The following is a 23,448-nucleotide window of genomic DNA, read 5'->3' as shown; positions in this document are numbered from 1 at the left end:
TTACAGAGGTTTTAAGACAAGCCATAACGTTGTGCTTTTTGTGCTTTTTTTTTTTTTTGGGGGGGGGGGAGGGGGGAGGGATATGTTTGTTTTTTTCATGCCGTTTTGTTGTTCGGCTCCTGCCAGGAACACAGTTTCAAACACCTGCCCACTCCCCAGTGCCAAAATTTACCTTTTCTTCTGCCTTTGCACGAAATCCAAAGCTCTCAAATAATGAGCTCCTTATGAGGGCTGGCAACCCTGAGCTGGGACAGGAGGCTGCCAGTGCTGCTCTTCCACCAATTAAGCCAGCATTATGTCCTCGGCGCTCTGACAGCTCCAGGAGAACAAGCCCCGCTTCACGGTCACACAGCCGATGCCCAGCAGCTTTCCCCAGAGGCACACACTGCCCGCAGAGGTTTCCACTGAAGTCAGTGGGAAATTCTTTCCAGCGGGTTTAACAGAAGTAAGAAGGTGGGTTATTGGTCACAGACCATTCATACGCCACACTGAGACTCCCAAAAGCCCTAAAAGGCAGACAAAACCCATACAATTCCAGTGCACAGCTGGGCAGACTGGTGATCACGGGGGAGCTAGCAGCTGCTCCAGCACCGCACAGCTCCTGTCTTTTGGGGTGAGAGAGCTGGAAGACGATGCTGTGCTGGACTGCTGGGGAACGCTTGGCTCACAGCATGCAGGAACATCCCCACGGCACAAACAGCATCCTCACCAGCAGCTCGAGCAGCCGAGCTCCTGAAGGGTTTTTCCGTGGTGGAAACCAGGGTGCGCAGGGCCAGTGCCCTGCTCATGGTGCCCACAAACCCCCCGAGCAATGGGTTCTTGAATGAAAGATGCTGCGAGCAACCGGTGCAAGGTCCTCGGCTCTGTCTCCTCCCCGGGAACAAGGACACCCCCGGGGCGGTGCAGTGATGTGGCCCTTTGTGGGCCCATCTCATTTCCCTCCGGACCACCCAGCTGAGCTCAGACAGGCAGCGGGGAGGGAGCAGCTCCACAGCTGGACTCGAGGACACCAGCCCCGACCCTCCTGCCCATGCCCCCGGAGCCACAGCTCCATGACAGCCTCAGAAGGCAGCTCCAGGACCTCTCACCTCCCACAACAAGCGCTGGGGACCTCCTGTGCCACTTTGCCTGGCACCTTCCCTCCACACTGTCCTGGCTGGGATGCCCTGGAAGCAGTGGCAGATGTCGCAGCAGAGAAACAAAAATGAACCTCCTCAGGAGACGTGCATCCCAGGCTGTCACGCAGCTGTAACCGAAGCAAACGCATTGCTTCCCGGAGGCTACTCCATGAAAACACCCTCCTCCTCCTCAGGTCTCCAGCGAGGACCCTCTCCCCGCACCCCGAGCTTTTGCTCCCAGCCCTCCTCATCACTCTGCTCCCTGTCCCCCTGACAGGCGATGCTGGACCCACGATGAAACATTTCTGACCCCCGAAAAGCACGGGGACACCACGCAGCGTGTAAGAAAGCCCCAGCACCAGCCCTACTGCTAGAAATCCCTGACTCCAGCCTTCCTACCAGCAAGCCCCCCGTGGCTCCCTGCGCTCGGGGACGCCTGCACATGGCCAGGGACCCCAAGCAGAGGCAGATACAAGGAGGCAGGAGCCGTGGCAGCGCTGCGGGACACGCACAGTGCCCGCCCCAGCCTGCTCCTGCCCCCAGCCCCACGGGAGCACCTCCAGGAGGCTCCGAGCCCCGAGCTCGGGTTCACGGGGACCTCCCCAGCCCCTTGGGGGTTTGGAGAGGCAGCAGCAGGGGTGCAGCCCCTCGGCGGTGGTCCTGCCCGGAGCTCTGCTCTCCTCCCGCTCCACCCCTGCCCTTCTGCCCGCTGCCTTCGTCCCCTAACCCGGGCTCCCCCCGGCGGGGCTCGGCGCTCCCCGGGCTGCCGACTTCGGGAGCGGCCGGGGCCGGGGGTGGGCTCGAGCAACAGGCGGGGAAGGGGAACGGGGAACGCGAAGGCTGCGGGATGGGCGTCCCCGCCCTGCCCCGAGGGCTGTCACCTCCCCTCCCCGCTGCCTCCCCTCAGCCCCTCGCCCCCTGCCCTCCCTCAGCGCCCCCTGCCCCGTGCTCACCGCCGCGGGCCGGGCCGGGCCGAGCAGCTCCCGCGGGGCGCGGGCTCAGCGCCTCGCCATGGCCGCTGCCCGCCGCCCGCCGCCGCCTTCGGGGGGCGCGGCCCGCGGGCGGGGACCGGGGGCGGCAGCACCACCCCCACCCCTTCCTCCTCCTCCTCCTCCTCCTCCTCCTTCTCCTCCTCCTCCTTCTTCTCCTGACCCGGGCGGGGAAGGGGCGCAGTTGGGCCCGTGAGGCAGGCGGGGTCCCTCAGGGTGCCTCGGAGTCCCTCAGGATCCCTCAGGGTGCCTCGGGGTCCCTCAAGGTGCCTCAGGGTCCCTCAGGGTCCCAGCCCGGTTCGGGGCTCGCGGCGCTGAGGCAGGACGTCGAGCACCGCCTTCGTTGGCATCCGGGGTGCTGCATCGTCTTCTGGGAGTTTTGGGGGTGTTTTCTGCCGTCCTCATTCCCCAAAGTCCTTCTCTGGAGCTAACCCAGCTCCAAGGGAGCGTCCCGCTCCGCACATACGTTGCAGTAAAGGCTCTCGTTGCAGTAACGCCTCACGCCAAGGGAACGCGTTCCAGTAGGAGAAGCAGGATCCACTCGAAGTTTTCCTCTTTGGCTGTGTTTCGTGGCCTTTCGCTCTGCAAACACGGCTGGAAAAGCTTTCAGAGAAAAGCAGGGGGAAGGCTGGCAGAGGACTTCCCGTGTTATATACCCATGAGGAAAACACAACTCTGTGGGAGCAGCACCCCTCGCTTCTGACGGACACCGGGTCGGCCCTGCCTCACTGTGACCAGGTCATGCCCCATTTCTGAGATGAAGTTGGGGTAATCAGGCTGCAAGCATCCCTCTGAGGCTTCAGATGAAACGAGTCACCTTTATTTGTACAGGGCCCTTTAGTGAAGCTTCTGTTCATACTTCTAAAGACCACAGCCAACAAGAGCAAGTCCCAGTGTCCTCCTCACCAGCTTTCCCCTCTCCTGCAGCTTGATTGCTTAAAGTCAGATGAATTTTAAGGCACTAAGGCAGATTTCCCCGCTGATGCTGCCCCTCCCTTCCCCAGATTTGTATCTTCCCTGGCTGCCTGGCCACCAGGATGCTCCTGCTCTGCCCAGGCAGCGTGCCTTTTGGGGGTACATCCGAACAAAAGCTGAGGCCAAATGCAGGTTTTTAGGAGCAAAATCCCTCCTTCTGTGTTAGCCCAGCCAGAAGCTAGCGCAGGAAGAAAGGAGGCTGTGCCCAAAAGAGGCGTTCAGCCAGTATCTGGGATCTGTGCAAGAAATGGGCCTTGTGTTGGGGCTGCCCTGTCACCTCCATGCCGCTGTCCCCAAGTGTCACTCTGGAGGGACAAGAAGCCAATACTGCATGAATGCCAACATAGCAGGTTTTCGTTTTGTTTTGTTTTTGTTTTTTCCCTGAAATAAGTGTTTCCTTTTCTTTCTCTCCCATCTAACACAACATCTTGGAGCCCCAATGGGTTCAGAGCTGGTTTTATCAGAGGGGAAACTGCAGCTGCATTTCCAGCTCTACGTAACAGCAGCCATTGCATGCAAAAGCCTGGCTCAGCCCTGCGCCGTCTATTCCACAGCACAGAGTCTGGGCTCCTCACCACCCTCCAGCAGTATGTTTGTTTACAGCAGTGTTTTTATTTCTAAAGATCTGGTCTCAGGGGGCAAAATCCCTTCTGTGCGTGGAACCAGTCCTGACTGGCGCGTTCATTGTCTTCTGCAGGCTGCAGGCAGCCTGAAACAATAGGGGTGTGCGGAAGTCCCGACAGATTTCCATTTTTGGACCATGATAAATGTGAAACCTCACAGTGACAGCTCCGAAAGTGGCCCACGTTAATTACCATCTATTTGGGAATCATTCCAGTACTCAGCCATCTCGTGCAATCCCCCACAGCCTCTCATGTCTTCCTGTGTGCCATAAGGCTAACGCTACCCCTTGGTATTGGATGAAGCCTCCAGGTTCCCCCTGGAAACTTTTCAGACGTGGCTGCAAGCTGAGAATACGGAAATCAGCATCGCAGTGACAATGGGAAGCACGCTGGGGAAGGGCAGCCTGATGGCTCCAGCTATTCAGTGTAAGAAACAAATTCAGGACCAATTTTATTATTCTGCTTCACACATAACTCAACCCAGACCTCAATTTCTCTAAATGCAGTGACATTTCCACAAAGCCTCAGCTAAGTAGAATACTTAAAGGCCTAATCCAGCAAATGAAGCCAGCTAGGCACAGAGAACATGCAATCTTGTGTTTGGGCACACCAGGGAGGACCCATGCACTGAAATTCAGCCCAATTACTTGGTTTGGGCCAGGGATACCTGGGCTACACACAACTGCGTCTCATGCCTGGGGTTTTGCTGACACCTGGTGTTCTGGAAGAGATGATGCGATGATGCCCGTCAGGAGTCTGGGAGCTAATCTTGAATTTTGGAATGAACGTGAGAACTGCAGGGGTGCCTTGAGATTTCACAGACACTCTTTAATGCCTAAAGTCAAGAGGAATGCTGCACTGATGTTCTTAGCATGCCTCATGTCACTACAAACCTCATGGCATACAGCGCTTGCTTCCTAACTTCAGGAGTCAGGGGAACAGCAGAGGATAATCACAGATTTCATTTATTTTTAAATACTGCATTTCATTGCAAGGAAGAACAATCCAACAATATGATGCAACCCAAGAGATCCCTGTGCAAAGGCAGCCATCTGAGGTTAGCAACCCAGACACAGAAAAAAAAAACAGAACTGAAAAGTCAAGCACTCATCAAAGTGGTTTTCTTAATTACTCAGAGCACATTTATTTTTCCCATTAAAAAAGGAGGAAAAACAATATGCAAGGAAGTACATTTCACACCAGTAAAAGAGGAAAATAAATTATCATGACACAAGAACAAATTAAAAGGCAGGAGTGCATCAAGGAGATGACACCATAGAGCTGGACAAACCTCTGTTTGACAGTGAATATCACTGTCTGTCCCTGCTGTTGCATAGGACTGTGGTAACAGCAAAAGGCTCTGGCGGTGGCTGCTACTGAAGATTACAAAATGGCCATCACGAGGTGCATTAAGGAGTACCACCCCAGTGATTTTATTCTTCATACATATTCTTCATACCTCATTATTTATGAGGCGCAGTACTCAGTCCTTCTAAAACAATGTTGAAAATGCAGGATAAAATGGCTTTTCAAATCACAGCCTGGACCAGGGTGGACTGTAAGTCTGTCCACCTTGCTGCATTTCCAACAGAAGTCCTGGGAGACCAGGGGCAGAGCAGAGCCCCGTTAGCACTGCTCACCTCGAAAGCTGTGAGGAATGAACAGCACTGAGGCACCTCTCTGCCTGTGGTCACAGCGCCTGTTGCACCGCACTGTTCCTCTCACGGGCACTACAAAGATTTGCATCTGCAAAATAGATCTGAAAAAGCAAAACGAAAATACAGGCCACATTTGGAAAAGCCTAATCTTAAATTCCAGTGTTTAAATCTCAGATACTTGATTACTTTAATGAATTATGGCCTAATAAGGAATTTCACCACCTTTTTTGTTTGCTGTGTTTTTTAAAGCATTTTCAGAGTGCATTCTTTACAAAATGGGTCCTACCTCTATACAGCATTGGTATCTCTCAGACCTTGATGCTGATCTTTAAATAAGGACAGTGGCTCCTCCAGGAGGAACACCCACTGGCTGCCCACATACCACAAAGATTAAATATTTACAGTACAAGCACATAAGAAAACTTTATAACACAAGTTAATAAATAATGAGAATGACATGCTCTCCTGCAACACAAACTGGCATTCTGCACATGCAAGGAGCTGCCATGGTTTGTCTCCTCTGCAGAGTAGAAAACTCAGTGCTTGGGATCTTCTCCCTCCAGTCCAGCAGCATTCATGGCCAGGCAATGCACAAGCTTGCAGAATCCATTATGTAGTCTAAATTGCGGCATTTCAAGCTAATTTATCCTTCCCTTCACCTCAAAGGGAAGCCACTAGAGAAGCAGCCATCCAAAAATCCAACAAAGCTCTGGAAAACCCCACAGGAAAGTAGGCAGTGGTGCATATCTTCTCACATATAATAGTCAGTTTTCTTACAAATTGCTTTACACCTTTAGTACTTCAAGTTTTCTCACTGAAATTTATGGCAATAGCAGGCTGTGTTATTGCAGCACAAACATTGATCATTGTTAGACAATGATTTGAAATTGCCAAAGTTCTGAAGATTTTGCTATGACACTGAGACAATTCTGCATGCAGAGAAGCCCGCTACGAAGCAAATATTTTTTTTCTTCTTCTTCTTAAAAATCATAGAGATATTTCACACACAGCTATATACAATTTTCAAACAGCTTGTTCCAGTGCATTTGTAACAGCATCAACAGTTTACAGTTTTGTAAAAATGTTACATCCTCTCCTGGAGGATGTTCATTCTTTTATTGAAACATCCTGTAGGTGTTGTAATCTTGATTAAAGATAATGAAATATTCTGCTGGTTTTCTGAAAGCATGAGCAGATGCATCTCATCATCCTGAAGAGAGTTTCAGTGTTGGTACATGAAGAACGTTGCCTGCTCAGCAGCAATTCTTTAGTCTTTTTGTTCTTCTGTACAGTAAAAGCTTATAAGAAACAAAACACACGTAAGTGTTCACACTTGGTTCAGTGCAACGAAAGAAGACATTATAATTACAGTCTTTAGCTGGAGGAATTTTGGTTTCCTGCGTTCTTCAGAATCTCCTTTTTTTTTTTAGTGCAATTTTTGAGGTCAATGGAAAACGGAAAGCAACTCCTAGTCAGGTAATGTCTTTTCTTTGCTAGTAGAAGGAGAAACACAGTCTTGGGTCTTGGCTTGTCAAATCTGCAGCGAGGCCCTTGGGCACCGGATTCTCCCACAGCCTGTAACGACAGCAAGCGTGTTACTGTAGGGCTTGGTGTGGTGGGCCAGGAGGTGGCATGCCCAACACAGTGGCTGACTCAAAGAGGCAGCTTTAGGTTTTTATCAAAGCTGGTCTGACAGTGAGACAAGAGCAAGGTGTGGCCGTATCTTAGTGACACAGCAGCAACCCAGCAGCTTCCCACCTCCTGAAACGGACTCACTGAACTATCCTGCGAGAAAGATTACGGCTTTGAAAGGTCCTCAGGCCACTGGGATCTCAGGAAGGGGAGGAAAAACTGACTTACAAAAGCAACTTGGATTATGTGCGACACCCTCCTTGATCTGCCTCATTTGTTGGAGTCCACCCCAACGCTGCCTGGACCAGGCCCTTAACTTGTGGAGCAGAGTGCTCCATGGAGCCAGAGGGGCTGCGTGCTGTGCTGCACCACGTTGAGCAAGAACACGGGGGCCCCAAGCTCCAGCTGGAACCAGAAATACTTCTCAGTGGTTGCTCTGCAGATGCTTTCACTGCTGGGGAAGACAGAGGCTGGTTTTGGGTCAAAGACACAGCTTAGATAGGAGCAGATACTTGGCTTTGGGACCTGTGTTACCAAAAATTATCAGAGGCACTCTGAGAAGAGTGACTTTTCCAATGAGTGATGGATGAACGGGTGTCTCTCACAAGAGGCTTCTAGTGGAGTTTGATACACATGGTTTGGAGAAGCAATGACAAAGAGTGGGTATCTGCAAGACATGGATCCCAGGACAGAGGTTGGGACAGGGCAGGGAAATATTTTGGAAGTGAAACCAGACATAACTGGAGAAAGAAAACTTACAGGGGAAATACACAAGTGGGTCTTTATTATTGCCTCATATAAAGCCTTGCAGTCCTTCTGACCCAACATGCAGCCACAACCCCCTGTGATATCTGCTCACCTTATGAACTGAATTTCCGGGCACTTGACAAGTTCCTCCGACAGCTTCACGGCTCCACGGGCACCAATGCGATTTTTCTCCAGACTATTTTAAAAGCAAAACGTTTTAAAAAGCAAAACGACATTAAGAGCAGAAAACAGCAGAACAATCACTGACTCCTTCTCCTATCCCAGAAGCCACACTTTTGTACAAGCGCAGCAATGCTTCACAACCAACATCATCTTCACCTTGATGCCCATGGCCCTATTTATACAAGAAGCACGTACTGCTCCCCATGACCTCCTACTAGCAACAGGACTTGTAAGAGCTCCCTTGCTTTTGGAGCGCTCTAACAGATCCCACCATGAGCTTGGTGCCAAAAAATGCTAGAAAAAGCCTCCAGGAAGAAGCTCACCTGAGGCTATTGAATGATACGACTCATGCCCCAGAGATTCCATTTTGTCTTTCAGGACTCAAACAGGAGGCCTGGGCAGACTAGATTCTTCTCAGATATCTCCACAGCCAGAGAATACCCTAAATTAAGCAAGAGGTGCTTCAACAGCACTTTGCTCTGTGTATCACTCAAGCAAGACTGGCCCAGCGTATACAGCAGGCTAAGTAAGCATCTGAATTCTGCATGAGAATTGCAGAAGCATGTCCATCTGTTGCTCCTAGCATACATCCCACAGAAGTACTGTAGTTGAAGGCTCAATGACACAAATACCGGTCTTCCTGGTGTTGTTCTTGTGGCTGTACTCACTCTAACATCTTCAGCTTTTCCATCCCTGGGAGGGCACTGGCCAGCTCCTGGGCTCCTCCATCCCCAAGGGAATTCCAAGACAATCTAAGATAGACAAGAAACCCCAGCAGGTGAGTCAGCCAAGCCCAACCAATGGTGAACACAAGGGGAACAACATTAGTGCTACGCTACAAGCCCCTCACAGATTCAACCATTTACAAGAGGTTATTACTGTCTTATCATGGTACATAAAAGTTCCCCTACTCTACAAAGATTAATTTTGAGGGGTTTCCTCAGTTTCACTGCATATTTCCATGTGTGGTAAAACATTCTGGAACTCCAGAATTTCTGTATGGTGCATAGGACCCAAAAAAAAGAAAGGCAAGACAGAATCCAGTCCAAGAATAGGGGCCCTCTACCAAACAACTTCATGGACTGTTCTGGGATTTCATGAGTGTCAGCATACTGTCATGTATACTGCTTTACTCCTCCTATTATTCCACTAGATTATGTGGTGTTAGCACCAGAATTCACCTCTTTTGGGACTGGTAGTAAAATCCTGGCTTTTATTTTATGTCATAAGTCCTAAAATACCTGTGATCTCCACACAAATACCTTCCGGGGGAGGAAGGGGGAAGTCTGGTGGGCTTATGACCCATGCACCACTTTATTCAAACCTTTCACAAGTACTTGCAGACCTGCAGCACATCAGAGTAGCATGAGAGTCAAGTGTCACCCAGCTGGCCACAGCAAAGATGTCTGGAGAGCCTGGTAGAGGAGTGACCTCTAGGAGCTGGTGGTACCACCTGCTCATCTGCAGGCTGAATTTATTTTGTTTTGAGCTCTCAGTTCAGTCTCTACACTTACACAGAAAATCTCCAGCTCTGCTCTGAGAGCCAGCTGTGGCCATCTTTTTTAAAAATGGGGATAAGACTTGGCCATGAAGAACAAGACAAGGAGTTTGTCCTGCCCCTCAGAGCAGATGCCAAAAGACAAAGGATAATGGGAAAAGTTTGAAGATAAGTGTTTTCCTCCATATTCTGTTCAGTTCTTCATATTTCACTTCCAATAAAGTGCAAGCTATACCTGTGATTTTTTGCATTGAATTTAGTCAGTTGATAAATCACTAGCAAATTTATCACTAAAAAGTACTGTAGTGGTAAGTATCAATAAATGCGTAGCAGGATCAGAAGTGTTCTGCAGGTAACACTAAGAGCAGACATCAATACAAGTGTCACCTGTGTGTTGAAGGACCTCCCCATCCACTTCCATACTCACATTATTTCCTCCATGGCAGGGCATTGTTGGAAGGCGCAAGAAAGTGATTTTGAAGAATCATCAGTGATTCCACAGAGTTTCAAGCTGAAGCAGGGGAGAAAGAAAAAAAAAAAAAAGAGCACAAAGTGCTGGTTTCAGAACTGGTGGGAATACAACACCAGCACCATCTGCTGTGATGCTACAAAGAAAGCCAGCCACAATCTGCCCCAGGAGCATTCAGTGGCCTGGTACTCACTCAATCTTCCGGAGGTGTTCCAAGCGTGGCAGTCCCTCAGACAGGGCATGGATACTCCCTTCCCCAAGGTCATTTTCTGATAAACTATAAGAATAATGGAGAAGCTTTAAGTGGTAGCAGAAAAAGCAGCTGCTGTCAGAGAAGACCCACCACCAACATGCAACTAGGTGTATTAGCAAATCAGTTACTAGCACAGACTAAGTGAGGACTCTAGACAGCAACGACAGGCCAGACATGTCAACTCAGGGTCAGTTCCCTGCTTGGTAAAATGGGAATGACAGCCTTGCTCTAACTTACAAACCTAAATCCATTTACCAGTTAATTTATTGCAGGGAGTAATGCAGGGTTATACCTGTGGCTGAGATAGACACATCTGCAGCACATGAAATGCACGAGAAACTGGAAACAAGAGGTTATACTATAGTTAGTGACTGGTGTGCCTCTTGAGGAAATGACGGTAAGCTTGTACATCAAAGGGAGAACGGGAAGAAGACATGGGTCTCAAAAGCTCAGGAGCAGCAGTAACTGCTTTCCAGCCTTCACCAGGGTGTGCTGCTCCATTCCTGTTTACCAGCATGAGCCATGGCAATACCTACCCTGCTCTACCATATCTCACATCCAAATTACCCACATCTTAATTAATTTTGTTATTTAACCATATACAGATAACAAAGAACCATGGCATCAAGGATGAAGGTGGAAGAGTTAATTCATATTGCCTCCGTTCTTTCAGTTTCATATTTAGAAGCTCTGTCAGTCCTCAGGTTACTGCAGAAAATAGTTTAAAGGCACATAGCTGCAAAAGGCCCAGCAGAACTTCAAACAACGTTTCCTCTCACCCGAAGAAACATGTCTAGGAGGGGTGGAGGGGTGGCCTTCCATGGGACCATTCTGCACAGGGAAAGAGCCTAGATAACAGCCCCAGGCCAGAGAGCTGAAATGCCTCCCACCTGCAGAGCGATACCAGTCCATACATTTGGCACCACCCTGAGTAGTCCTGCCACGACCTACCTTATCTCTTCCAACAGCCTGCATGCCACCAGGGCTCTGGCCAGCTCTGTCCCTCCTGTTGGCCCAATGTTATTTTTCTGTAAGCTAGCAAAAGAAACACAAGCATTTGAGGATCGTTTTAGAATAAAACTGTAACAAAAGCTCACTCATATGTAACTTGCCAAGAAGAAAGGTGCAACATCTTTTTAATCATCCCACATATTCCCAGGATATCCTGCTTTCCCTGAGCAGAGGCTGATACTTACTGCAGGATCTTCAGGCTGCTCACATGAGGCAGACAGAGGGCAAGTTTCACTGCTACCCCATCTCCAAAAACATTCCTTGATAGTCTGGAAGGGGCAGAAACAAAATGTTACTTACTGGCAGTGAGATACAGGGCCTCATTCCTCACCCACCTGTCACCTACCCATATCTGTGACCCCCATTCCTCACCCACATGTGCATGGGACTGCACTGAAAGAAGCTAATGTCTGCAATCCAAAGGACACTGAGGGTGGGCAGAAATAACAATGAGGTTTTGTAATCCTACAGCAGAAGTTAAATAGTGAAGTAAAATGTGCTGTACTCACACTGTGGTGATGCTTCTGGATATCACCTTAATGGTACGACAGACAAAGTTAAACAACTCCTATTTTCTGTTCCTCATCTTTGCTGTAAGATTTGTCTGCTGCAAGAGCAGCCAACCTTCCTCATCTCACTATCTAGGCAAGCATAGGAGAGACATAGGTGAGACAGCAGCCAGGTGGAACTTGGCTGTCCACCTGAGTAAAACCACCACAGCTGTCCTGAGCTGGAATTATACCGAAATTGCACTTTGTAATGTGTCCTTAGTCCAGAATGTTGTAATCTGAAAGTTATTTTAATAGCTTCAGCATTTTAATTGGAACAGAATAGTTTCTTCTGATTTGTTCTGTTTAAATTTTCTTATTTGTTTAATATGTCAGGGTACATTTGCTCTATAAAGTGGTCTGAAATGGAATGACTGACAATAAATATGGCTGATAAAAGCCTTTATCTGTCATCTTCCCTCCATTTTTGTAGCCATAGCGATTAAAGCTGATTTCTTAGGCAAAAAACGCACTGCACAGTCTATATGCCTATGACACTTGCTGTCAAACTGCAGATCCAGCTCTTCTCCACTGGATACAGTTTGTACAGTTCTTGGGAATCTCCAAGATATTGCAGTGAACATGAAATCCCCTAACGTCCCACAGCCAGCACCACACATTCCTGTCCTATTCAACTGTGAGTTTTTACTCTGCTTTCACAAGAATCAATATTAAAATTGACTTTAGCTTTAGTGGAGCCAGATTAGATTTGGTTTCTATGCCTTGCTATTTGCCCTACCTCCTGATGGGACATTGGAAATTACACACTTACAGTAACTCCTCGATGTGCTTGCAACAGGCAAGAGCTTCCATCAGCTTTTCCCCTCCAGTAGGACTAGGACTATTCCCTGAAAGGCTAAAATAAGCATGAAAGATTCTCAGTGACTGAACAAGAACTGGAATGTACCTGCTTAAGATACTTTACTGTGGTCTGGTCTAAGGGAAGACCTGGGTCACTGCAGTGATGGGCTACCTGGGGCTGCAGTGGTATATCCCCATAAATCTCTGGAAAATGGCCTGGGGATTTGTCATGTGTTTACCTCACCTACCGAGTCTCTCCTGCCTTGGCAGATACTGGGAGGAAGGAGCAGTTTTCTTTCTTCCAGAGGGAATTTGGAATTCCTGGTTGTTGTTCAAGTCATTATCAGGTTTTTACTTTCAAAAAAGTTCAAGGCATACTCCAGAGCTGAGCCTAAAATACAACCTGGTTGCTCTCATATCTGTTCCCTCTTATGGGAGATTGTTTGAATCCACATCTCTGAGAGCCTTGTCTGAACACAGTAGAAGCCATATCAGAAGACAGTCTGAAGACAGCCCTGATGAATTTTCAATTTCACCTCTACTTCCACTAGGAAAAGAAAAGCAGTGTAGCAACACTGGGGGACACCACTCTGGGAACCTTACACAGCCCAAGGGAAAACGCTGCATAGATCTGAGACTTGTAAGATTCCCCATGAGTTTGTGTATTTACTTTCCAGGACACAAGGACACAACTCTCTGTTCAAGCAAAGGCCAACAAGTACTGAAGGCTTCCCACACAGGCTTTCCCACCAACTGCAGCAATATCCCAAAATCACTGCAAACAAAGTGACTCACTTGATTCTCTTCAGGTTTTGCATTTCCAGCAGGACAGTGGCTATATTTATCAGGCCTGGATCTCCAATCTTGTTGTGGGCTAGACTTTAAAGAGGAGAAAAAAGGTTGTGTTGCAAAGGAAAATCCCAAGCACCACAGTATGACATCTTATTTAATGTCTCCCATCTGCTGGATGATAGCTCTGACTTTGACAGGAGAATAAAAGAGCTGCTTGTCTTAACTCTCTCATGAAAGACTTGAAGCTGTTAATGAGGCATTAAAAAACTACAAACAGCAATCAAAATCACTAGATCTTGCTAATGGGTAGAAAATTACTTCAGCCAGAATCCCAAAACACAGCTGGCTGTAATCTTCCAAACCACTACGGTCGAGGAGGGACAGGACCTGGGTAGAAAGAAGGGGGTCAAAAAAGCAGAGCAAGCCTGGGGTTGGCTCTAGATTCAGATATTTTCAGAACAGGGAACAGCTTGGTTTGAGGTTCTCTCAGGAGAAAAGGGGGACTCCGGCCCTGTTCTAAACAGGGTTTTCAGAAAATATTTAAACCCAGATGCTAAATTTAACACATTTTCTATGTAACTGCAGCAGAATGACATTAGACCAAACTCTCACCTTCCCAACATCAGGCTCTGATTTACCTCAAACCCCAGCTACCTCATACATGAGCATTTTGTAACCTCTTTGCTTTCACTACATCGTGTATGAGCACATCTGGATCTCTCCAAATGTTGTCACTAGGGGTCACCACTCTGCTGATGTGAGATTGTAAGAAAGACAGAACTTACTTGATTTCTTCCATGCAGTGCATGTTCCTCAAGGCTTCTGCGAGTCTGGAGCAACCATCATTACCGATACTGTTATGGTTCAAGCTGGAAAGGACATCCCCAGGAGAAAGGACATCAAGCTCGTGTTATTCAATACCAGAAGATGGGCTAGAGGTGAGCTGCAGTCACATACTTACATTAGCCTTTTCAGAGATGGCATTTTACAGAGGCCCAGCACAAGCATAGGAATGGCCGCATCACTGAGTTTCATGTGGCCCAGGCTAAAAGACAAAATAACACAGGAACAACTAATTACCCACGGGCAGCTATGAAAGCATTTAGAACAGAAGACAGCAGTACAAGGGCAAAGAGAAATAGGAGTGTATTCTAGTCCTTGTGAGTAGTTTTCAATTTTGTTCCCTAAAACAATTCTACTGGATGCTTTTGGATGCTGATAAAACACCAAGAATCCTAAATCTCTGGAGCAGGGTGCCACCGTGCCCACAATATGGCAAAGCCCTTGTGGTCCAGGGGCGCTTTGTAACAGAAGGATGCCTCACATGTAGGTGCCTGGAAAAGCCACTTCTGCATGCAGGCCACCAGATCATCCTCCAGGAGCAAACTGTTAGCTCTGGAACTGCCACGCTGGAATCACTGCCTCCCAGCAAATACCAGCTACCAAAACACTTGATTTCTTCACTCGATGTTCCTTGCCCCAGACCACTGATCTCTGTTTCTCCTATCCATCCTTCACTGCATATAAAAGGGTGTTGTTGCTTTTTCCCTATCTGAAGTCCTCTAGCCATACAGAAAACTATGTCTGTACATAGTACAAACAGGAGAGTGTGTAGTTTAACTACAGCTTTGAGAAAGACCTGGCAGACACTGGACAGCCTGGTACACTCACCTGAGCTCTTCAATGGCCTGGCACTTCTGCAAGCCTGTGATCAAGTAATCAATCCCAGTTGGCATAATACTGCAAGAGGTCAGCCTGAGAAATAGCGAAGATTAGATAAGAAGGTCAGTTCTCAGCACAGCGAGAAAAGGGAGTTTACTTCACTGACAAGCCTGCTGTCCCATTCCAAACTCTGGCCAGCAGAGGGACCAATATCAGGGACCAATGAGTTTGGAGAGAATTCCCCATCTCCAGTGTACAGGACTATGAGGAGTGGGTAGTTCAGAGAGATCTCTAAGACACAGGATATACACGTGCAGACCATCTCTGGGCTAACCAATCCCCCCAGCATTCTACTGGACAGAGATACCCTTTATAAGCTTGCCTCTCATTTATGAACTTGCAGCAGACAGTTGAAGAGGGCTGTGAAAAGGACTGAATGATACTCATACCAGAAAAATCTTTTACATAGTAGGGCAGTATAAAATTACGTACAACGTAAACAAAAGCCAAGGTCTCCATCTTAAGCCACTTTCATTTGCCAAAAGGAAAAGAGGAAAACCTTGAAACATGCAAATGATGGCTCTACAACCACTCACAACACAGGCTACACAGAGCTGTTGAGTTCACAAGCTAGACATAGCGCAGCAGAGATCACAAAGCTCATGGCCATATTCCAGAAAAAGCGATTCAGAGAGCATCAGGGTCAGACGCACAGGGCTGAGCAAACCATAAAGCATAAAGAAGCGACCACAGATGGGGACATACTCAAACTTCTTCAGCTTTGGAAGAGGTAGCAAAACTGTGACTAGAATTTTTGTGTCATCATCGTGGAGTTCAACATGAGACCATCTGCAAGAACAGAACAACAGATCTGAGCTGATGATCCACTGGTGACAAAAGGTTTGTACCAAGCCTACAGCTAAAGCACCCCAGTGCTGGGACACTCAAGAATTGTCAAGATATTGACACTTGACATGGTCCCAGTGTATCTCCCAGTCATGATGGGAGAGCACAGATTAGTTGGTTACAGGGGAGATTTAGATGCCTTCACGGGATACCCCAGGAAACCATGAGGTTTATGGGTCTTTTCTGTTTCCCATTCAAACACTCAAGGTAGGGGATCCAGAGGGTAGGGACTGTTACCTTGCACTGGCCTCTCCCCGACCCACTGTGTGCCCTCACAAACAGAAAAAGAAAAGCTACTCTCTTCCCCCAAAAATCATCTGTGATGCCTGGCAACTCACCTCAGTTCCTGAAGCTGGATGCATTTTTCAAGAACCCTTTGATAGAAGCAAGCACGCTTGATTTCTGGCTCATGGAGATTCAATCTGCAGGTTACAAACACACACAAGTTAACAGGGATGATCAGCAATTCCCATGGTTATACACAGCCTTCCCACTGCAGCAGCTGGTGCCCTTTATGGCCAAGCTTAGGAACAGATCAGGGCTTGGGAAATGCCCTCTCCAGACTCTCCTGTGTCTTGTCTACACCACAGTCTAGCACAGTGAAACACAGCCCTCCCCAACTGCACAAGATCAGTGCTGCCTTCTTCAGCTACACAAAGGGAAGAAGACACTGATGCTGTTCTTGTCCTACAAGTTCATGCAGAAACCAGCATGTTGTAACGGTCTCTGAAGTGCTCAAGTCTTCTGAGCAAGCACCCCTGGTCCTGCAGGGAAGATAGAAGATTTTTATAGCCTTAAGTAGTTCCAGTATGGGTGTCCTGCAAATCACGTGTGCACAAATAAGGTTCCTCTGCCTTTCAGAACACCATAGAGGTGTTCTGAACACCATAGAGGTGTTCTGAAACTGAATGTATGGAGATGAGAGCCTCAGACACTCTGAAGATATTTTTCATCCCATGGTGAGCAGCAGAACAAGTGGAAAATGACAAATAGATGCTTTCTCACCTGCTAACGACTGATTCCACCTTCTCCAGGCAGCATGGGAAGCTTACGCCTAATTGGAAGAGGCTTTTATCTTTACATATCCTGGAAGATAGAGATTAGAGAACATCATAAACCTGTGCACTCTTGAGGGAGCAAATCATGTTTTAAAGAAGAAAAACAGAGCACGGGATGGGACAAGACTATGCTGCTATATGAATGCTAACCATGCATTTCCAAACAGGTTTGCAATGTTTAAACTAAAAAAACAGCCTCTAATTGTAAATGAGCCAGTCCATGGGCAGCATAGGTCACAGAGCTGCTTCCTATGGCCCTGTTCTGTGACTGGATCCTTTGATGTTCAAGTACACCACAAGCTCGGTCAGCAGCTTTTTCTGTGATGGGGAGAGCACACCTCTGCTGCATGAATTCTCTGTGCCCAATACAAACTACATATCTGGACATCCCCTCTCCCAAGGGAGACCAAGAACAGGGCCTCCTTTCCACTGAACCTCTAAGCTGTGTGACCACAAACTTTGTAAGAACTTCAACCTTCCAGGCATTTGGGTCTAAGTCAACTTAAGGTGGTTAATGGCTTACAAATGCACTGGCGTCAGAGCATAGAGAACAAGAGTAAGTTGAAGTGCTGGCTTCAATACTGTTTCTTTACAAGTCCCAGGCTAAATTAAAATATCTAAAAGATACCAGAACTTGAGGTGCTACTTACGTGATTGCAGTAATGTTTCCACAGGCCTGGACAGCCAGCTCAAGAAGGTTCATGACACTTTTTTTACATACCCATGGCTCTTTTATGCTGTAAAGCACAAAACAGACAGCTATGCTTTATTCACATGCACAGATCCTTCTCTGCCTCCGTCAGCTGAGTGCTCAGCAGTCTAATATACACAGCAGGGACTCTTTGCTCATCAAAGTAATGTGTACATAGGAAACAGGATGCAAACGGAGAACAGAGGAGAAGCAGCCCCTGTGGAGGAGGATGCAAACTTCTCTTCTGTATGCTTACCACTGACAGCAATGAGAAGGAGCCTTGCCCTTGTGGCTCTAAGAAAACACATTTTGGGAGAAGTAAAGAACTTGTTACCCAGCTGAACTGTAGGATGCTCTGGTGAGGTTTGGTTAGGATCATGGTATGAAAGTGTTCACACAGAATTAGAACCCTTCTTTGTAAAGCAGGTAAAAGTCTACAAAAACAGCACAGTTTGTGGCCGCAGCTTTACATGATGCTTAGTAATGAATCAAGGAGATAAAGCTGAAATACAAACAACTTAGAGTCATCCATGGGAATTTCTCAGGCTAACACAACCTGTCTCTTGAAGAAGTACAGTTCACTGTTACTTTTGATGAAAGCACATCTTAGATTATCAGACCAGTCCCATATTAATATCTAAAACAGCACAGGGACACTGTACCTGATTTTTAGAGGACCTGAAGTTTTCCTCAATGAATGTAAAAGCCTCTCTGCAGCATGCACTGTCAGGTTGTTACTTGAGGATCTAGAAAAAAAAGATCATTATAATGAACAGCTTACAAACAAGCCCAATGGGTCCAAGCAAGCTTTTAATCAGCCGTTAACTCACATGTATTCTGTCAGACTGGTGCACTTTTCCAGGACTAACCATAGCTTTTCCAAGTGCTCTGCCTGAAAGTTGCACTCTGTGAGGCTGAAAGGATGCAAAAGAGAATGGTCTTAGTTCCTTATGAACAATCCAGGCTTTCTGACCCAGAAATCTCAGGTACCACAACCATTACTCACATAAAAAGAAGGATCATACCAAAACTTCAAATGCCTCACAGGTCTTCCAAAACAATTCTGGCAACACTTCAAAAATACCTGTTGCATGTGCTGACACAGGGGCCTCCATAACATGCATCCTAATGGTGCAGCTTTTTGTAGCACCCTGTCCTGTGACTGAACCCACTGACTGTAGTGACACCAAGCAGATACACCACAGAACACCCTAAGATTGTGGTCATCCAGACAAGAGACCCTCCCAGAGGGCACCATACGTCCTTTCTGATGCACACTCCTTGCCTCCTTCACTGGAGAAAGCAAAGCATGCAGTGGGGTGGGATAGCTGGGTCTCACTCCAATCTAACAACCAAGGTGACAACTGCATAAGAGCTGTGAAGGCAGACAAGGCTGTGTGACACCTTCAGCAGGCTATGGAGATGAGGAACAGTCATTGGGAAGCAATAAGAGAAGGGGATGTGGGGTTCTCCCTAAACAAACAAGACAGCATTTTTGTCAAATAAATCACCAAAGAAAAAGTCTGTATTGTTTACCTCAAAATCTTTCTTGGGTCATCTCTGCTTGTCAGTTCCATGAGTAAAGTTGCTTTGGAGCACAAACTGCACAGAGAAGACACGTGAGTAGATGATTTGGAGAGAAAACGATTATTTTCCCCATGGTCAGAATTTAACAGTACATTCAACTGCACAAAGCAACGCAGCACAGCAGTGACACAGTGAGCTAGGCCAGCTCACCTCTCAGTATGATAAATCAACCCAGGGGAATATTTCGACAAGGTTTCACTAATGCTAAACTGGCATAAACCAGCACTAGCAGTTGCAGAAGCAATCCTAATCTGCCCTGCTTTTGTCTGCCTCCTGCTGTCCCTGCACTCTCTGCTCCTCTGCCAAGCTCTGGGGAGAGCTGCAACAGAAAAATGAGCTTCTTGAAAATGACTCAGCCAAGAGATTTGGCACCTACATTTAACAGCTTGAATGAAATGAAATGAATGAATGAAAGTGACCATGGTTAAATTTGGTTCACAAGGGACCAGCTGCTCCACATAAACATAAACAATGATAAGTGCTGAAGTGCAGCATGAAGTGCATGAAGTGCAGCATTAATGTCACAAAGCTGGGTCTTTGTGACTTTAATCTGTGAGAAAAAGCAGTTCCTGACAGCACAAGCACAGAGTCAATGGGCCATATTTGCTGGAGAAACAGACATAAGCAAAACCTTTGCATGCACATATACATAAAGTCAGCTCAGAACATTGTCCTTGTAATTATTACCTAAAGACCACAAAGTCCAGGACAATTAAAAGGAAAAATGCAGGGAAGAGTCAGGAGACACATACCTGACCAGAACTTCAGTGACGTTTCCAGATGTGGCAAACGCATTTATGAGATGCAGAACTCCATCCTGAGAAATTCTGTTATGGCTGAGACTGCAAAAAGAAAAGAAAGGTTTTTCAGGTGGTAAGAATCAGGGTTGTCCCCAAGTTACTTAGCCAGAGAGGCAAAATTGAAGTTCAAAATTCAAGTTGGCATTAAAAGCAGAGCAGTTTGTGGGGTGTTGGTCCCCTCTAGCTGGTGCTAAATGCATGAAACCCCTCCAAGACAAAGCACTGATAACTTGGGTGACAGCCAACTTGCATGTTGCACTCAGAGAGGACAATGTACTGAAGACTCAGGGGACTACATCAACTTCTGTCATGCTGTCACTCTCAGGGCCTCAGGGGCCCTGATGCTAATAGAAAGACTTTTACTTACTTCAGCAGCTTTTGGATCAACCCATTAGTTGCCCTGGCCTAGAAAGGTCTTGAGTTGTGCTCACGGCTCACTCAGACCTTACCTCCTGTGGCAGGACTGGACAAGAAGCATGACAAGCAGCTTCAGGAGGGATTACATGAGCACTTTTCCATTAGGGCACCTTCTGCTCCACTGGGGCACTGTGCTCATGGAATGGTTCAAGAGCTTCCCTGAGCCCACAGGTTCACAGTGTGTTTTCTTACTTGAGGGAACAGGTAACATGCACTCGATGCAAGTGGTCCAAGAGGAACCTCAGGCCTTCATCCCCTAGCTGATTCCTGGAGAGACTGAAAGGCAAAAGAACAAGGTAGAAAAACAAAACTCAGCCTTTTAAGCAGCAATGTTCCTCTGAGAAGCTTCAAAGGACTCAGCTCAGCCTCTAAAGGTCTGTCTAATACAAACTACTGCCCTAAAAAAAAATACTTAATGCATGGGCTCCAGAGCAAGCTCAAACGAAGAGCTCCAAGCACAGTCTGAGAGAAGAGCTCAAACAAAGTAGCCAATAACTCAAAATGACCACAGAGTCACAATCCCAAGGATACTGTCCAATTCCATCTCAAGTCCTCTTTAATATATATAAAGGAGCTGTGTGATTACTAATCAATTTCTAAATCAATTTCTAAACAGCCTAAAGGAGCACAAATGAATATGCAGAGAAGCTGGGAAACCCAGGGCAATGCTGAACCACGCTGACCCAGCTCTCCCTCAGTGACTTCTACTCAAGGTCACGGTGACAATCCAAGCCCCACTTACTCTACTTCTGCCAGCCGCCCATGCTGCTCCAGGACTCCGCAGAGCTCCTCTATCTGCCCTTGACTGATAGCACAGTCTGTCAGGCTGCACAAGAGACAGGAAGAGAGTTAAAGCATGTTCAGCCATCAGGTTCAGCCTGAACACTGACAGCTGCCCATCAGCAGTTGCTTTTTTACAGCAGTGTCTGTGAAACGTTTACTGAGGTGAACTGAATGCCCTTAGCTTGCCAGTGTTTGAAACACCTCCCTGAGGTTGGTAATGACAAACCCTACATTGCAGGTGGGAAGCAGATCTCTTCACATTTTTCCCATCTATGCACTGCCTAGCTGTCAGTCTTCTACTGTTACAGTCTTCTTTACAGGGGCACCCTGCAACCATTGCTCCCAGGAGGAAGCAAGCACATAACCATAACCACAACACCAAACCATATCTTAGCGATATGGTTTAGTGGAGGACTGGTTAGTGTTAGGTCAGAGGTTGGATTTGATGATCTTGAGGTCTCTTCCAAACTAGACAATTCTGTGATTCCGTGATAACACGTATACATCACACAAATGATTATCTAGAGTGTCTATTACCCAGAATTTGAGACTGACATTTGGGAAAATGGTGGTGGTTAGGGCTCAAATCAGTTGCTTGTACAGCAGAATTTGGGTCTACTGAGGATGGAGAGGAATTCTTTATCAGGAAGTGATAGAACAAGTGGTAATGGCTTTAAACTAAAAGAGATTTAGATTAGATATACGGAAGAAGTTCTTTACTATGAGGGTGGTGAGACACTGGAACAGGTTGCCCAGAGAAGCCATGGATGCCCCATTCCTGGAAGACTTAGAGCAACCTGGTCTAGTGGAAGGTGTCCCTGCCCACAGCAGAGGGTTGGAATTAGATAATCTTTAAGGCCCCTTCCAACCCATACATTCCTCGATTCTATGATATGACCAGGAATGGTCCAGTTACCACTCAAGAAAGGTACGGTCCTCTGCTATCCTGGTACATCTCAAATGTTGCACTAATGTTTCAAGCCTAATCAAAAAAAGCAAATTATAATTGTTTTATGCCAGTACCTGCAGGATGTCTTCTGGCTGTGTGTGCTCGTTCCTAAATGCAAAAAAGCATTTTGATTTGACCTGAAGCAAAGAGAAAAGACAATCCTTCAGCAATGGTCTTCAAAGAAGGCAAGCTTTGTAATTTCTTTAAAGCTGAGCTGCTAGGCTCCAAGTGATCTGAGTGTCTTACCGAACTTCTACCTTTCTGATCCGCTCACAGAGACCGATAGAGTTGGTGAATAAGATGGCGCAACGTGGTGAAAATGTGCTGTTCTTAATACTGAAAAGGAAAGGAAAGAAAAAAGAATGAAATCAGGTCCCAGGAAGAACATTTTCTATACGCATGATCCAATTTTCCCAACTCTGTGATGCAAAAGCCTGGATCCAGCCCATTTAATTCAGTATCACTGTGCAAGGATGTAAGGTTTTGAGCACGGGAATCCAGCATTCTTTTGACTAAAGTAGGGTCTCTTTTAGTTTCCTTTAACTAAAAAGGGAGTACAGACCAAGGGCATCCACTAAACACCTCCTCTTCAGGTGGTGAAGGGTGGCCATTTGGACTAGGGAGACTCCAGACTGGAAAGAACCTCCTGAGTGAGCAAATTCAGCCACTGCAGCTCCTCCATGCTATAACTACTAGCAGGAGATAGCAAAGATCCTTCTGGGCTTTTTATCCACACGGTAAGACTGACCTAGCCCCTGACAGCACCTCTCCAACCTAAATTCCAAGCTTAAATGGCCAATATGCTGCCAGGAAACACTTCTGGTCCCAAGTGTGGCTGGATGCCAGATCCCTACAGGGGCAGAGCTGAAAGGTGCTGACCACACACATGGGTTAACGTTACCTCAGTAGTGTTAAATGACAGAGGTATGGCAGGAAGCTCAGCAATCTCTCAATGCTCTGGTCACTCAGTGGATTTCCAGACAGACTGTAAAACAAGGAAGAAAACAGCTTACAGGGGAAACTTAGACAACTTGTAAGGATTTCTGTAAAACCTACATGGATGTGAACATGCACAAGTGGGCATTAAGGGCAAATACCATAACAGGGTAAATACAATAAAGGTCCTGGAATGCTGTGGAAGTTGAGTGATATGAGTCCTTATAGGCTAATCCCTATAAGTGTAAGATCTCTACATTCTAAAACAAGTTTTAAAAGCTTTACTTTTCTATTATTGTAAGTTCATACAATGGTGCTATTGATGTATTTCCTGCATGCAGTACTGGTATTATGCTATTTTT

At 46.9% G+C, this 23,448-nt stretch overlaps 2 protein-coding genes across 4 annotated transcripts in view; both read right to left on the bottom strand.

Moving 5' to 3' along the window:
• Window positions 1-2,205, bottom strand: part of CPNE2 (copine 2) — a 51,282-nt gene extending 49,077 nt beyond the window's left edge. Inside the window, exons 1-2 of one of the 2 annotated variants that reach the window (XM_038185438.2) lie at window positions 2,072-2,148; window positions 1,089-1,166 (exon numbers count right to left, since the gene is read on the bottom strand). The gene's annotated coding sequence lies outside the window, so the exon portion shown is untranslated. Of the gene's footprint in view, window positions 1-1,088; window positions 1,167-2,071 lie in introns of both variants that reach the window. The other variant, XM_072043982.1, reaches the window with a different exon arrangement.
• Window positions 2,206-4,654: 2,449 nt separating this feature from the next.
• The window catches only part of NLRC5 (NLR family CARD domain containing 5), a 46,009-nt gene continuing 27,215 nt past the window's right edge, over window positions 4,655-23,448 (bottom strand). For both annotated transcript variants that reach the window (XM_013099982.5, XM_072043756.1), the window contains exons 24-48: window positions 23,052-23,135; window positions 22,397-22,486; window positions 22,225-22,287; window positions 21,161-21,244; window positions 20,611-20,694; window positions 19,954-20,043; window positions 19,151-19,216; window positions 18,445-18,528; window positions 18,277-18,360; window positions 17,574-17,660; window positions 16,871-16,951; window positions 16,204-16,287; window positions 15,725-15,808; window positions 14,969-15,052; window positions 14,259-14,342; window positions 14,083-14,166; window positions 13,301-13,384; window positions 12,477-12,560; window positions 11,342-11,425; window positions 11,097-11,180; window positions 10,086-10,169; window positions 9,851-9,934; window positions 8,594-8,677; window positions 7,855-7,938; window positions 4,655-6,938 (exon numbers count right to left, since the gene is read on the bottom strand). In XM_013099982.5, the coding sequence (XP_012955436.4) occupies window positions 6,857-6,938; window positions 7,855-7,938; window positions 8,594-8,677; window positions 9,851-9,934; window positions 10,086-10,169; window positions 11,097-11,180; window positions 11,342-11,425; window positions 12,477-12,560; window positions 13,301-13,384; window positions 14,083-14,166; window positions 14,259-14,342; window positions 14,969-15,052; window positions 15,725-15,808; window positions 16,204-16,287; window positions 16,871-16,951; window positions 17,574-17,660; window positions 18,277-18,360; window positions 18,445-18,528; window positions 19,151-19,216; window positions 19,954-20,043; window positions 20,611-20,694; window positions 21,161-21,244; window positions 22,225-22,287; window positions 22,397-22,486; window positions 23,052-23,135 (2,071 nt within the window). In that variant the 3' untranslated portion in view covers window positions 4,655-6,856. The remainder of the gene's footprint in view (window positions 6,939-7,854; window positions 7,939-8,593; window positions 8,678-9,850; window positions 9,935-10,085; window positions 10,170-11,096; window positions 11,181-11,341; window positions 11,426-12,476; window positions 12,561-13,300; window positions 13,385-14,082; window positions 14,167-14,258; window positions 14,343-14,968; window positions 15,053-15,724; window positions 15,809-16,203; window positions 16,288-16,870; window positions 16,952-17,573; window positions 17,661-18,276; window positions 18,361-18,444; window positions 18,529-19,150; window positions 19,217-19,953; window positions 20,044-20,610; window positions 20,695-21,160; window positions 21,245-22,224; window positions 22,288-22,396; window positions 22,487-23,051; window positions 23,136-23,448) is intronic.

This window comes from Anas platyrhynchos, chromosome 12 (assembly GCF_047663525.1).
Source record: "Anas platyrhynchos isolate ZD024472 breed Pekin duck chromosome 12, IASCAAS_PekinDuck_T2T, whole genome shotgun sequence".
Lineage (NCBI taxonomy): Eukaryota > Metazoa > Chordata > Aves > Anseriformes > Anatidae > Anas > Anas platyrhynchos.
This window is presented reverse-complemented; position numbering and strand designations above follow the sequence as displayed.